At 38.5% G+C, this 16,321-nt stretch overlaps 1 protein-coding gene and 1 long non-coding RNA gene across 2 annotated transcripts; both read left to right on the top strand.

Annotated features, from left to right (window-relative positions):
* Nucleotides 1-1,133: 1,133 nt before the first annotated feature.
* LOC149379736 (uncharacterized) lies at nucleotides 1,134-3,092 on the top strand. Its single transcript, XR_016294213.1, has 3 exons — nucleotides 1,134-1,159; nucleotides 1,336-1,409; nucleotides 2,048-3,092. It is a non-coding gene; the product is annotated as an uncharacterized LOC149379736 (long non-coding RNA).
* Nucleotides 3,093-4,104: 1,012 nt separating this feature from the next.
* RLP34 (receptor like protein 34) lies at nucleotides 4,105-7,074 on the top strand. Its single transcript, XM_089604528.1, has 2 exons — nucleotides 4,105-6,776; nucleotides 6,863-7,074. Exon 1 carries the CDS (start codon nucleotides 4,142-4,144, stop codon nucleotides 6,773-6,775), a length of 2,634 nt encoding a protein of 877 aa, XP_089460654.1. The 5' UTR covers nucleotides 4,105-4,141; the 3' UTR covers nucleotide 6,776; nucleotides 6,863-7,074.
* Nucleotides 7,075-16,321: the final 9,247 nt, after the last annotated feature.

The following is a 16,321-nucleotide window of genomic DNA, read 5'->3' as shown; positions in this document are numbered from 1 at the left end:
ATTAACATTAATTTACATCTACAGAATCAGTTTACAATTTCCCTGTCGCATCTCTTTCTCTGCAACAACAATCGCTTACGAATACACCATTTGTAACTTAGTCAAACACACCTGGGAATGCGACAGAGAAATTCAACAAAATATAAACAGTTCTATCTCATTTTCGCCAACGGTTTTCCGACAGAAGAGGCCGATTTTTTTGAACGAAAAGTCGGGCATTGGAGAAAAGAGAGCGAGATCTGAAACACACAGAGTCTGAGACACACGAGATCTGAAAGACACCGAGTCTGAAACACACGAGATCTGAAACACACGTCCCTGGACTCGCAGAAGAAGTGCTTGCTGTCGATCTCCATCTCCGTCAACTCCAACGCGATGGGTTTTCCGGTGGAGTCATCGGTGACGTGGACCACCGCGGCGGCTTTGGCGTTGTGGGTCCAGACCTCGGCGTTGGCCACGTTGCAGCGAAGGTCGGCCAGCGCAGCGCAGACCTCAGAGAGGAGGCCCGGCCGGTCCGTGCCTGACAGCTCCACCATCGTGTGCTTCTCCCACGGCTTCACGCCCACCGTCTCCCGAACGCCGCCCCTCATTTCCTCGTCGTCGCTCTCCAGCCTCTGCAAGTCTCCACGCCTTGAACGTCTCTTATGGTAAGGAATCTTTAGTTTCAGTGAGGAAGAAGGTTTGGCTGTGTAGATTCAGAGGTCGCTTATATTTTGGGTTTCAATTTGGGGATCTTATTTAGTGTATCTTTGGTATATTAATTGTAAATTGAATGATGGCTTAATTAATTCGCAGGATGTATGGGCGGGAACGGTTTACAGGGTATTTTGGTACTTTTTTACGTGTTAATAAATTGGGTTGGCCATTTACCCGAAATTAACAAAATGTTGGCTAAATCCAAAACTCTATATTTATAGGAGGCTATTTAGCTATATTACCCTTAAGATATTGTATAAGTGACAAATATGCAGAAAAAAAAAAACACGAATGTAATTTAGATTCATTTGTGATAAAAATGAAATAATGTGCTGTTGTGACTTCAATAGCAAATTCCACCATATCCGTTGCATTGTCATCCAATTTGGGTGTTTCATTTCAACTGAGAGACCTCTCTCTCTCTCTCTCGTCTCCGCATAAGGAATTCAACATTGATAAACCTGTAAGCTCTCTAGCTCTCGGATTTTCTATTTTTGCCAATTTTCATGTACTGTTATGTTTAGTTTTTCAGTTTAAATCCATTTCATTTGATAAAACCGATCGGATTTTGCTTTTGCTTGGAAATCAAAGAACCTGTAGTTTTCAGTTTAAAATTCATTCCATTTGCTATACTCTCAGGTCTTTTGTGCTGCGAGACCTTTCTCTCTCCCCAGCTTTTGTCTCCACGGAAGGAATTCGACATTAATAAACATGTAAGCTCGTTATTTTCGTCTCAATGCTCTTAGCTTTCGCGAATTTCACTTTGCCGTGCATTGTAAACGGTTTGTCCGATTTTCATGTAGTGTTAGGTTTAGTTTTCAGTTTAAATTCATTTCATTTGATATATCCATCGGATTTTCACTTTGCCCTATGTTGTCAATGGCTTTTCTCAATTTTCATGTACTGTTAAGCTTAGTTTTCAGTTTGAAAATGATTCCATAAAATATACCCGTCGTGATCGAAAGCGCTACAGAAATGATAAAAGGGAATACAGAAATTTCAAATCTGCAATGGCTTTATTTGACTATTATACTTCTTTGATGACACAATACACATTGTTCCTTTATTTTAAGTCTCTGTTAGGTCTCAATAGCTAAGCTGATTATTTACAAATCCTAAATATTATGTTTTTTGGGTGGACAAAGTTGAATATTGAACTGTTGGTCTCTATATATTAGTACACTTACATTTCTGAAGTTAGTTTTTATTTTATTATAAAAAGTTAGGCCCTTCTTTTACATGCGAGCTCTCGGGTTTTCACTTGTAAATGGTTTGTCCAATTTTCATGTAGTGTTAGGTTCAGTATTCAGTTTAATTCATACTGATATCACCCATTGTAATCGATATACAGATCCGAAATCGCTATGGAAATGATGAGAGGGAATAAAGAAGTTCAAATCTTCCATGGAGCAATCTCTGGACTTTCGGAGGAGGTCATCGTCGAAATTCTGGTGAGAATTCTCGTCGGTGAAGACCATCACACTCTGCAAGTCTTGGCCCGAAACGCGGCCGAAGATGAGATGACTCTGACTCCGAGAACCGTGTTCTTGATCGAGACCACGCGGATAACACAGCGATCGAACTCACGGTCTGTGGGTTCGGCCTCGATCCGAACACGGGTCGTTACAAGGTTGTCATGTTGAACTCTCTGCCGGATTTGAGAGCGGTCGTACACGAGCTTGGGACGGACTCGTGGAGAGATCTCGACGCTCCCAAGTTCATCCTCGAACTGCTGTACCTCAGCGGCCAGGCTTTCTTCAACGGAGCTCTCTATTGGGTCTACAAAGACGAAAGCATCAACATGTACGGATTGGTTTCTTTCGATTTGGGCTCGGAGCGGTTTCGCTACCACTCTCTTCCATCGCCCCCGAAGAGCCTATCACGAACATCTCGCTTCCCACTCGGCCGTGGCTTTCCTCGGAGGAGGCCGACTCTGCGCTTATCGTTCCTATATTCCCGGGAAAATCGATGTGTTGGTGATTGAGTGGATCGCGCACGGCCTTTCCGAGCCTGGAGCTTTGTTGTTGCACCAAGGCTATCCCAGGAATATGCTCGTCTACTATGACCCAAGTCGAGGCGGCCAGAGATTCAAGCGTTTGATGTTTGATAAACGCCTGGCATTACAAATCATTGCTTGCACTCCAAGCTTCGTCTCGCTCAAGGATATTGTGAGGCCGGATAACGCGGAGGTACTCAATGTTCATTCTGAGGTAAATAATTTTTATTTTATTTTACGAAATTCCATGGAAGTACTAATATTTTTACACCGGGTAACATGGAAGTAGTCAAGGATCTCATTTTATTTTTTATTTTAAGAAGGTTTAGCCATTATTTTTAATTTGCCATGTCGTTATTTTTCCATTAATTTGCTTGAAGTTTGTGTATCTTTCATATTTGGGCCCAGACATGGCTAAATAGTCAATGTTTGGTAAATCTTAGGTAAATAGTAACTTTCAGACTTAAAATTTAAGTAAATAACCAATTTTATATAATAAACGTTGGTTATTTACCTAAAATTTACATCTGAAAGTAGCTATTTATTTAAGATTTACTCAAAGTTAGCTATTTAACAACATCAAATATTTAAGTCAACTGTTTTCCTAATTTTCTGTTCGTATTTCAGTTTTAGAAGTGGTTTCATTCCTCCACAAAAAGGACATTTAAAATTGGAAGTCCCAATTTACATATTTGAGTTTTGAAATTACAATGGAATTTTGACACAACTTGCGAAATTCTGCTTTCAATAATCGTTTTTTGAAATTAAGTTTAATGTCCAAATTTTTTTATTGTTTTCTTCTTTCCTTGGATGGTAAAAATTTAATTTAACAGGGTGGGACCTATAGCTTAATTGATATGTTAGTCTGAAATGAATATAGGCTTGCTTGTGTTTACTTTTCAAATTCAGGAAAAAAAAAAAAGACTCAAGACTTATTGGACAGGTCCCCAGAAGTGGCTCGAATCAAGAGGTTCCGTTTGTATTCGCATTGATATTTTTATACTGTTCCTCGAACGGCGTGGATTTTTGTGAGATATCTAAATTATGTATGAAACGGATGAAATAGGATGTTTCATTGAAACAATGACCTTAGTCGCTGTCAACAAGGTACTTCCAGGAAAAAACTTCGAATTGGGAGGGCGATCCCCCGAAAGATAAAGCTGTGAGTATCACATTTCTTCTTAGAAGTAAGAAAAAAACCTATGCACAGAGACTTTTAATCAACCACGCATTCGCCAATATTAAAGAGTGTCACATCAATAATTTAATCTCTCTATGTTAGTCAAGAAGATAGACTTTCTTGTGTTGATTTTTCAAACCCAGAAAATAGACTGAAGACTTGAAAAAAAATGATATATTTATTGTTTGAACTTATATATAAGCTGTATCTTCTAATGTGATAAAATAAAACCTCATACAATAATATCTCATCACTACTCAGATCAGATAATGGGTTGGGTTTTGTGTGTGATTCCTCTGTTTCTCTTCTTCCTTAATCCTTTTTCAACAAAGTCTTCACCCATACTATGTCATCCTCATGATAACACTTCTTTGCTCACTTTCAAGAACTCTTTTCATATTATCACAGATGATAGTATCAGTATTGAATCATGGAATATGAGCAAGGATTGTTGCAATTGGAGTGGAGTCATGTGCGACGATGTGACCGGTCATGTCGTTGGTCTCCACCTCTTCTTCGGTGGGCTACAAGGTGTCATGGACTCCAACAGCAGCCTCTTCTCTCTCACTCATCTCCAATCTCTCGATCTCTCATACAATGATTTCAAAGGATCTTCAATCTCACCCAACTTTGGTAGGTTTCCCAGCTTGCTTTATCTTTCCCTTTCACACTCTAATTTCAGTGGCCATATTCCTCCAGAACTTGCTTACTTGTCTAACTTGCTCTCACTTGATATCAGTTCTGGTCAATATTATGAGTTAAGAGCCGAGACAAGTAGCTTGAAACGAATCCTGACGAACCTAACTTCTCTCACAGACTTGTGGTTAAATAATGTCAACATGTTTGACGTCTTACCCAATTCTTTCATGAACCTCTCAACTTCTCTTACATCTCTTTTTCTTCGTGACAACCAATTCAAAGGGAGATTTCCAGAACATATTTTTCAGCTGCCAAACCTTACAACTGTCCTTTTACTAGATAGCCCAAGTCTCACTGTTTCATTCCCTAAACAAAATTGGACCAGTCAACTCACCAATTTGAGGCTTTCCAACATAAGATTAGAAATAGATATAACCTATTTCTCTCAAACTTTAAAAAAAATAGAAGTTCTTTTTGTAGTAAATTGTAGTTATGTCAGATCTCCTCCTTTTCCATGTTTCAGCAGTGAAATCACTGAATTAGATCTTTCATACAACAAACTTGAAGGCCAGCTACCCTATCTTTGTAGCAACTCATCAACTAAAAAAGCTTTTCTATGTGACTCTTCAAATCATCAACTCTTGGGATCTCTTCCACTGAGCTTACAACGTTTGAGTTTAAACAACAACCTTCTTTATGGGACAATACCCACTTGGTTATATTCCCTTCCAAATCTAGAGTACTTGAATCTGGGGAACAATAAACTGAGTGGTTTCGTCATACAGGAACATTTTTCTCAGTTCCCAAACGGTCTGAAAAGCTTAGAACATTTAGACCTTTCCCAAAACAAAATTGAAGGGAGTATTCCCTCATGGTTGTGGAATCTCTCCAAGGATTCAAATTATCTGAATCTTTCTTACAACTCATTTACACGCATAAGCCCAGTTCCTCCACTGAATCATAGCTTCGCATACATTGACCTCCGATCTAATCGGCTTCAAGGCCATCTTCCGATTCTGCCTCAGTCTACAGTTGCATTTTTTGCATCCAACAATCAATTGAGTGGACGAATATCATCTCTGCTTTGCAACCACAATTTTCTCAAAGTTCTCGACCTGTCAAACAACAGCTTCAACGGCAATATCCTTCCGTGCCTTGGAAATTTCAGCAACTCTTTGTCAGTTTTGGATTTGAGAATGAACAAGTTTGATGGCATTATTCCTTCAGCGTTTTCAAATGGAAGCTCTTTGAGAACGCTAAACCTCAACGGAAACAAGTTGGAAGGCCCGCTGCCGCGATCTTTGCTTAACTCCAAGCGTTTGGAAGTTCTAGATGTCGGAAACAATGAACTAAATGGCGTTTTTCCTCAGTTCTTGGAGTCTCTGCCAGAGTTACGAGTTCTTGTATTGAGGTCTAACAAATTTCACGGTGCAATAAAAAATCCCAATATAAGCTTTCCTTTTCAGAATTTGAGAATCATGGATCTCTCCGACAACATGTTTGCGGGGCTGTTGCCTGTAAAATATTTTGAGAATTTTAAGGCGATGATCGGTGCGCATACAAAGAAGTTGGATTACTTGGGATCTGATGATATAATTAGGTTTCTCTATTATCAAGACTCTGTGGCGGTGTCGATGAAAGGAAACTACATCGAGCTGGAGAAAATCCAAACCTTGTTCACAACGATTGATTTCTCAATAAATCGATTCACGGGTGCGATTCCGAAAACGATCGGGAAGCTGGATTCGCTCAAAGGTCTCAATTTCTCTCACAACAATCTCGTCGGTCCGATCCCACCCTCATTGGGAGATTTGAGTAATCTCGAATGGTTAGACCTCTCTTACAACGAGCTCGTCGGAGAGATCCCGCAACAACTGGCCTCGAACCTGAATCAACTCAATTTTCTAAATCTCACCCACAACAACTTGGATGGCAAAATACCTCGAGGAACACAATTTAATACGTTCAACAACAATTCATATGGTGGAAATCCGGGGTTGTGTGAATTTCCATTGACGAAGCCGTGTAGCGACGAAGAGGATGACAATGAAGAAGATGACAATGAAGAGGTTGACGATGGCGACGATGAAACACTGACGTGGAAGCTATTTGCAACTATTGGATACGGTGCAGGTCTCGGAATCGGAGTATCCATTGGGTATACTCTGTTCTTCACCAGAAGATTCGATTTTTGGCTTCAAAAAAGGATTGCTAGACAACAATACTGCAAATGTCTAGCGGACATAATAAAGCAAAGGAAATAAGGTGTGATTTTCGTTAATTTCCTCTTTTTATATATATATATATATATGGTTGTTCAAATTTTTAACTCTTTTTTTTTTCCTACCCAGGAATGAGCACGAGAAGTGGTGTTTTCAGTTCTACGTTTGTTTGAAGATCAATATGTATTTTTTTTTCATTTTTTTTTTCATTTTGTTCAAGTGTAATCAAGTTGAAAGTAATTATCTAGATGAGTATAACCACTTTTTGTGCTCGCATTTTTCAGTGTCAAAATAATTAACCATCGACTCTGAAGTGATTCATATATATCCCATATGAACCAATTTTTTCATTTTATTTTACCACGCAAAAAGCATAAATTACGACTAAACTACAATTTTTATTTATGAAAAAGAAAATCCATAACTTGATGATGTTTCACAAAACTTCATGGTTAAGTTACGAATTTTCAAGTATTTAATATATTTTTACTAATGAACTCTGACCAAAATCAGAGAAGATTTGGGCAATGAGAAGATCGACACTATTATCACGTTAATCCCCAAAGTCAACAAGCCGGAAAAGGTTAGTGAGTTCCGACCCATAAGTCTCTGTAATGTGATTTACAAGATTGTTTCTCGGTGTCTTGTGTCGAGACTTAGGGTCGTGATGGAGGAAGTGATCTCGGAGAACCAAGGGGCCTTCGTAGGGGGGCGTCAAATCTTCGACAACATCATGGTTTGCTTCGAGGGTATCCATACGATGAAGAGCGGTAGATTCAAGAATGGCGGTTCGGCGGCGCTCAAGATAGACATGGCCAAAGCGTACGATCGGGTGGAATGGAAATTCATCGAGGCCATGATGTTGAGGTTGGGATTTGCCGGAGAATGGGTTGAGAAGGTCATGCGGTGTGTCACTTCGGTCAACTTTTCCTTCAACATTAATGGCTCGGTTCGGGGAAGGGTGTGTCCGGGGCGAGGCCTCCGTCAAGGGGACCCGCTTTCACCTTTTCTCTTCCTTTTCTGCGCGGAAGGCCTCTCGGGACTGCTCAAAGAAGGGGAAGTGAGGGGAGACATCACCGGGGTCCGCTTCGGTAGAGGAGAGTTTCGGGTATCGCATCTTCTTTTTGCCGACGATAGCCTCATCTTCTTCCGTGCGAGCGTGGAGGAAAGCGAGGCTATTAGAGGCTGTCTTGATACCTACGCCAAGGCCTCGGGACAACTTATCAACTTCTCGAAATCCGATATTAGTTTTGGAAAGGACGTGGCGGACGAGACCAAGCTTGACATCGCCTCGAACCTCGGCGTGTCAATCACGGAATGCCATATTCGCTACATTGGTCTTCCCACGCTCACCGGCAAGAAGAGAGTTGAAGTCTTTGCGTTTATCCGAGAGAAAGTGTGGGCCAAACTTCAAGCTTGGAGAGGGATTTGGTTCTCTCAAGCGGGGAGAGAGGTTCTTATAAAGGCGGTGCTTCAAGCGATTCCGAACTACGCGGCGAGTTGTTTCCGAATACCCAAAACCCTTGTCTCCGCCATTCACAAAGCGGTGGCAAAATTTTGGTGGGGTAGTAACGGAAAAGAGCGGAAAATTCATTGGTGCAAGTGGGAGGAGCTCACTAGGCACAAGAGTGAAGGTGGCCTTGGTTTCCGCGATTTGGAGAAATTCAATCAAGCCCTTGTTGCCAAGAGTGTGTGGCGGCTTATTCGCAGGCGGGGCAGCCTCATCGAGAGAGTTCTTCGCGAAAGTTACTACCCGGATGGCAACCTACTCGCAGCCTCGTGCCCCTCTTATGGTTCCAACCTTTGGAGAGGCCTTGTGTGGGGAAAGGAAGTGATCCTTGAAGGAGCGAGATTGAGAGTGGGAGATGGGGAATCGGTGCTCGTGGCGAAAGATAGGTGGATTCCCCGATCCCACAACTTCTCGCTCTTAGACCCCCCCTTCATACCCGATGATATGCGCGTGGCGGAGCTCAAAAACAACGACGGGAAGTGGAATGAAGCCTTGGTCCGAGACATGTTCGAGAGAGAAGACGCGGAGGCGATTCTCGCTATTCCGGAAAGTAGAGAGGGATTGGCCGACATCCTTCGTTGGCACTTTACCGACAACGGCGAGTATTCGGTGAAGAGTGGCTATTGGCGAGCGTGTAATACTTCGAGGAGACCGGGGCCGTCTAATCCCTCGTCGTCGGCTACTTGGTGGAATAGACTTTGGAAGCTTTCGGTTCCGCCAAAGGCCAAGCTTTTCATTTGGAGAGTTTGTAAAGGTTGGATACCGGCAATGTCTCTCCTACACCGACGTCACATGACCGACAACGCCCGGTGCCCGGTTTGTCATGGTGAGCTTGAAACGATCCACCACGCCTTGTGGGGTTGTAGATGGGTGAGGAAAGTGTGGTCTCTCACCAAGTTCGAAGACGCCCTTAAAGCCTACCATGGAGACGACGTGGTGGGATTTTTCATTAAACTTGCGGATGACATGGAGGTTAGTAACTTTGAATTCCTTATTGTTTTGTTGTGGGAGATATGGAACCATAGGAACAATGTTCTCTCTGGCACCGCGAAGTGGTCCCCCGAGGCGCTCGTAGAGTGGACCGGCGGATTCCTTGAAGCCTATAGAGACGCAAACGAACCGGCGCAAAGAGAGGGCAGCAAAGGGCCGATCTCGTCTTGGCCCCCTCCGAACCCCGGTGTGTGGGCTATAAGCGTGGACGCGGCGATTGACATGAAGGAAGGACGCTTTGGTGTCGGGAGTGTTATCCGCGACCACCGGGGGATAGTCTTGGCTTCGGAAATCGCGGCTAAACCTCTCATCATCTCGCCGGAGCTCGCGGAAGCAAAGGCCATCCTTAAGGGGCTGGATCTTGCAAAGGACTTGAGACTTGAAAGAGTGGTTGTGCAATCCGATTGCCTCCGGGTGATTAATACGCTCAAGGTGAAAGACAGCCCCCCTACGGAGCTTGGCACTATTGTGGAAGACATTAAGGTTAGCTTATCTACTTTCTCGAACGCGAATTGTACTTTTATTTCCCGATCTTGTAACGTGGCTGCTCATAACTTGGCTAAATATGCTCTTTTTGTAAATGCGGAGGCTCGTTGGTCGGGGTTTGTCCCGCCATGTGCCGTCCGAGGTGTCCTTAATGATATAGCCTCTTTGTAACCACGGTATTCCTCCGCCATACGTGAGGGTGTTAATGATAATCTATCGTGGTGCCGTCCACGTTCCTTCCAAAAAAAAAGAAGATTTGTTTATTTCTAATTTTATTTTACTTGACAGCGTAATTTTTATTTTATCCTTAAATTACCGGTTGTGTTTGTTAATCATGGAAAAGATTGGGTGGTTGAGTAATTAAAGAAATCTCAACGGATTCGGAATTTAGAGGGTAAAACGCTCTTTAAGTGCGGTAAGATAGTTCTGGTGAAAGCGGTTATTTGAGCTCTCTTGAACGTGTTTCTTTTGCTGTTCACTATGCGTCACCGAATCAAAAAGGTATAAATTGGATATAACTGGGAAAATTATATCAACCTTTTTTTATGTGGTATTAATCATACCAATATAAATTCCTAAATGTACATTTTCTGCAATTAAATAAATAAAAATATATTGTTTCTAATTGTTTTTCATTGCTCATTGAAGACATCTTTCTATAATAATATTTTTCTGAAGAGAGTAAACTATTATTACGTTTGCTGTTATAACTGAAGCTGTAACCACTCATATATCTAGGCTTTACGTTCGACATATGCATAGTAATCCAAGTAAACCAAAACCGACTAAGCTTGGATGAGCAAACACTTGCATTAACTGTTATGAAATTCAACATAATTTAACAAAAAAACTCACGATGAAAAACAGAATTTCGCAATTTGTATGAAATTCCATTGAATTTTCAAAATGTCCTTCAAAATTAATAAATTGGCTTTTCAAATTTCTTCAAAATTCAGCGATAATGTTTACAGATACACGTAATGCATAAAGTTGTATAGGTTAAAGTCAAACCACACAACACAAAAATCTTGACATATTGCTCTATATATTTTCCAATTCAAAATTTAGCTATTATGGATTATTTATAAATTATTGATATATCAAGTTGGCCCAACTGTTCTAGGACAATATTAAATAAGAACGGGTGATTTGCACAAAAGTCATTTCTTATGGACAAAATTGCAGTTATGTCACCTCCAAATAACGTGTTGCAAGTAAGTCACTTTTGCCTATTATTGGATTAAAATATCATTACTTAAAACAACCAAAAATCGTTCTACGAAACACTCGCGAAGAAGAAAAACAACAAAAAATCGTTCTACGAAACACTCGCGAAGAAGAACGGTGAAGATTCTCCTTCCAAAATCCGAAGTCGAGCGTTCTGAGTCTTAATCGCCGTTCGAAATCGAACGTCCAGGTCGAACGGCGAAGATTTTCCGGTCCAAAAACGTGTTCTCCGCTCCCTATTCTTCACTCGAAAGGTCAAAGTAGAACGGCGAAGAATCTCTGGCTAAAATCCGTGTTCTTGGCTCCTCGTCTTCGCTCACCGATCGAAATCGAAGGATGAAGTAGACACATGTGAAAATTCGAAGTCTCTCCTCGAATACTTTCACTACCAAAGCCAAATTTTTCATGTTCGAATATTGATTACTTGTTTCTGGAAACTGAATTTGAAAACTAGGTTTTTGTTCTGCTATGTGATTCAATATTTTAGAATGAAAAAAATGAAGATTCGTAGGTTTTGCTTTTCAACTAATTTTTTTTAATTATTCCGACGATTTTTCTCAGCAATTCCTTTTTCTTCTTTCACAATGATTATTCAGACGATTTTCCTCAGCAATTCTTCGTCATCAACATTGATCACAGGTATTGCCAACTCGAATTTCATTATTTTTACACACAAACGTATTTACAGTAAGAATAACATTATTAGTCTCATATTGAAAATAAAGTAGATTCACAGTACAAAGTTCAATATATTCAAAGTAAACTCATAGTGAATTTTGGGTATCACACTGCACTAAAACGAAGTTTACAATGGCATGATAGCACAATGAGTTGATTCATTCAGCAACACAAACTACTTGTATTCTTAGAATATGCAGGGTAGACTGACATTGACGCATTTCTAAATAAAATGTAGACTTGCATACCAAAAAAATTTCAATTCATCATAAACACAGCTAAAAGTAAACTCACATAACAAATTACAAATAAAATAAAAATTTGCAGTTCTTATTTATTACAGATAGTGTATAATCACTATTAAAAAATTATTACACTTAGATATATTTGATGATGTATAATATATGTATATTTGCAGGGTTAATTTTGATAATGGAAAAGATCCCAATTGCTGTAAAATATGGTGGAATTTGGGATGCTGATTACATATACATCAACAACAATGCAAAGATGGTGCTATTGAGTCAAGACATTAGTTACATTGAGCTCATTACGAAATTATCCTAGGAAGTTTTCAATGACAACAAAGCCGAATTAAAAGTACCATTTAACACAGAGTATAAGGGTTTAAGAGGAATGACGATTGAAAATGACGACAATTTTAAAGTCTTGATGTACCTTCTGAAGAACGATGCACAGTACAAGAATTGTGCTTTAATCGTGGAAAACAATACAACTTCAAATGAAGACAAAGCTGAAACAAAGAGAAATAGGAGAGATGAGAATCCTAAAATGGAAGAGGATGAATTTTTAACAAAAGGAGAAGCAGAATCTACTAGATCAAACAATACTACTAGATCAAACAAGATTGCATACAATGCAAGGTATGTATCACTCAACTTAAGTTCTATAATTGTGAAACATTTTTGTTGAATGTTAGAGTAATGACTACTCATGTTATAATTCTTGGTTTACTGATGAACATAATTTAATATATTTGTCTAATTTATTATAAAAATAAAAAACTAATAAAGATGCAACTTATATTTCAATACAGATGTGAAGAATTTTCGGGTGAGGTTGACTTGTGAAAATTGTGGAGAAAAATGACATGCAACAAGGCAAGTTGCAAGAATGCTCCAACTTTCAGCAAAAAGAGTAAAGAAAATTGACAAAATAATATTTGATTTTATAATAAAAGATATGATTATGTATTTTTTTGGTGAATTCTAAATTGAGAACTAATTTTTTTAAATTGGGAATGGCTGAATTCTCAAGTTTTTGGTGAATTATCAAGTTTATAAGTACTCATTTCTCTTTTTTTTTTTTTCTTTTTTTGTGAATAATATGGTGGACTATAGCTGAATGTTGAATATATATTTTGCATGAAAAATATTATGCTAGGAGTTCTAGCTAGATTTTGGACATATGATCAATGTAGACACAACAATATTTTTTCATAACCAAAGTAGACTCATAGATATGAATGTCAATCAAGCAAAGTAGACTCAATGAAATATTTTCTTAACCAAAGTAGACTCACGTATCAAATTACATAAAATTCATAAGGACTATATAGATTTATTTAAACACCAAAAAGTAGACTCAAGGAACAAATTTCAAACAGTTTGAAGTGGATTAACAACACAAAATATATATGTTTTAAACTAATTGATATGAATGCCAATCAAGAATCTGAACAAAGTATACTCAATGTAATATTTTCATAATCAAAGTAGACTCACGTATTAAACTACATAAAAATTCATAAGGGACGGATGTAGATTTATTTAAACACCAAAAAGTAGACTCAAGAAACAAATTTCAAACAATTTGAAGTGGACTAACAACACAAAATATATATATTTTAAAGTAATAGATATGAATGCCAATCAATCATCTGAACAAAGTAGACTCAATGAAATATTTTCATAACCAAAGTAGACTCATGTGTCAAATTACATAAAAATTCATAAGGGACTAATATAGATATATTTAAACACTATAATGTAGACCCAATGAACAAATTTTAAACATTTTGAAGTGGGCTAACAACACAAAATATATATATTTTAAAGAAATGGATATGAATGCCAATCAAGCATCTGAACAAAGTACACTCAATGAAATATTTTCATAACCGAAGTATACTCACGTATCAAATTACATAAAAATAAAGTAGTCTAATATAGATTTTTTTATACACCAAAAATTAGAATTAAAGAACAAATTTCAAACAGTTTGAAGGGGACTAACAAAACAAAATACATATAATTTAAAGTAATAGATATGAACATCAATCACGCATCTGAACAAAACAAATTAATAAAAATTAGGGGAGATCCACACTTAATTATTTACACAAATAAATAAAGTCAAATCAACATTTAAGAAACTAGAATTGTACCATATTCAAATCCTTATCCTTTTTTACAAAACATATTTGTAAATAGTTCTTAATAAAATATTATGATAATTAACATAAACTAATGAATAAAATAGAAAGACCATTTCAGTTAGTGATATAAAATCTAATACTAAATACAAAGATTACTACAAATCTTGAACTTCAACAACGAGAACGAGTGTGAGTGCAAGTTCCAGATCGACAAATGTTCTCAAATTGTTGATCTCTATAACTTCCATCCATGGCATGTTTCCAAAGCTGAGTGCTGTACTTCAACCGGAGATTATTGATGCCTATTTCCTCGATTTGCATAACAGGGCGATTTGAAATAAGTAAACCGGCAAATCCAACAAGATAGATACCTGAATCAAAACTGAAAGACAAAAAACAAGACAAATATTACAGTAATTAATAAGTAAACTACCAATGATAAAATTCTGTATATAATTAATTACTAAACATACAAAAAAAAAATATAAGTTACAATGAAAAAATAAAGAATGAAAACAACTTAAATGAAAACAACTTACTAATTTATTCGTTTGGGTGTATCGGCAAAAACCAAGTCATATGGCTTGAACACATTTGGGACAACTGAATTCTTGTTTTGATTTTTTTTTTTTTTTTTTATCTTAGAGAGCAATTTAGGCATCTGTCTACAATACGTTTCACACTTTATCATCAAATTATTGTTCTCATAACCAATGGAAAAACCTATATGCTCCATCAATTGAAATCTTGAGGGGAATAAGAATCAAATCCACATCTTCCCAATTCTGTGTGTTTAATATAATTTGTCCTGTTAAAATAAAAAAATTATACTTATGTAATAACCAATAGAAACTATACTAAATATATAATAATATATATAACCAAATACAAACCTTTTATAACATTCATGAGATAGGATTCAATCTCGGCAAGGAAATTAGAACTTTGAGGTACGTTTCATCACAATACTTCGAGAAGTTTACATAAATATCGGTCATTGTAACACACAACTGAAAGCATTGATGATATACATATTTCATCCTCAAATAATATGCACATATCTCCATGTTCTGCAAAATACATTCATAAAATATATCACCAAAACACATTCCCAGCAAAATGTATACTCGCAATTAATCTTTATAATGACAAACGTATACTCACAGTGAAAAATTTAACACAACAAACGAATATTCACAGTTTATCAAAAATTCATAGATAATAAAATAGTCTCAGGCTTGATTTATCATAAATTCAATTGCACAATTTCAACAAAGATCAGAAACAAAAATCGGTTCTTCAAAAATTATAATCAATCCATTTCACGACACAAACATAAGCATTAACACCAGGCCCGGTTTGACCTCTAGGGAGGTCAAGCAATTGCTTTAGGCCCCCACTAAATAAAAGCCTAAATCATGTAAAAAAAAGGCCTAAATCTAATATATTTTAGGCCTAAAATATATATTTTTTAGGCTCAAATATACTAAATAATCTAAATAAACATTAAAAAAAAGGCATATAAAAATTAATTTGCTTTAGGCCTCACAAGTTTTAGAACCGGGCCTGATTAACACACTTAGAAGCACAAATTGACGATGAAGAACCCTAATAAAAAGCCATTGTTACCTGATTGAGCTCGCTCACGCACCGAAGAGCTTTCTCAGCTTCCTCATAGAACCTGAGTCTCCACTCCACCGATTAGTCCATGGCTTCTCTGTTAGCCAAATCGCATGCACCGATGAGCACCACCACCGGATCCGGAGAATCTCCGTGATCCCGAACTCTGGCGAAGACGGCAATTGTGAGTTCTCGTCGGCGAGGAAGAGGCTGGTTCCGTCGGAGACCACCAACGACGACGACGAGAACGCGAGGCCGTCGGGGCTGTGGTCGAGGGCGAGGCTCGGGAGGCAGATTGAGAAGGAATCATAAGTTTGGAGAAGAGGATTCTCCGATCGGCGTCGTCGGCGAGGAAGAGGCTGGTTTCGGTGGAGACCACCGGCGATGGCAACGAGAACGCGAGGCCGTCGGGGCTGTGGTCGACGACGACTGATTGTTTTCCGACGGGGAAGAAGAGAAGCATCAATGGCGGCGAGGAAGCGACGACAATACCAACGGAAGGACCACCATCGACGCCGCCAGAGCCGCCATCACCACCGCTCCCAGGCACGATCGGCTTATCTTCTCCCATCCACCATTACGCACCAAATGTTTGTGAAAATTCTGATAGAGAAAAGTTATCTGTGTGTTTGAGTGAAAGATCTCGCGGCGATGAGAGAGAGGGATTTAACTGTGTGTT

Source organism: Urtica dioica, chromosome 12 (assembly GCF_054948205.1).
Source record: "Urtica dioica subsp. dioica isolate 48M chromosome 12, U.dioica_male_clone48M_v1_H2, whole genome shotgun sequence".
In the NCBI taxonomy this organism is placed as follows: Eukaryota; Viridiplantae; Streptophyta; class Magnoliopsida; order Rosales; family Urticaceae; genus Urtica; species Urtica dioica.
This window is presented reverse-complemented; position numbering and strand designations above follow the sequence as displayed.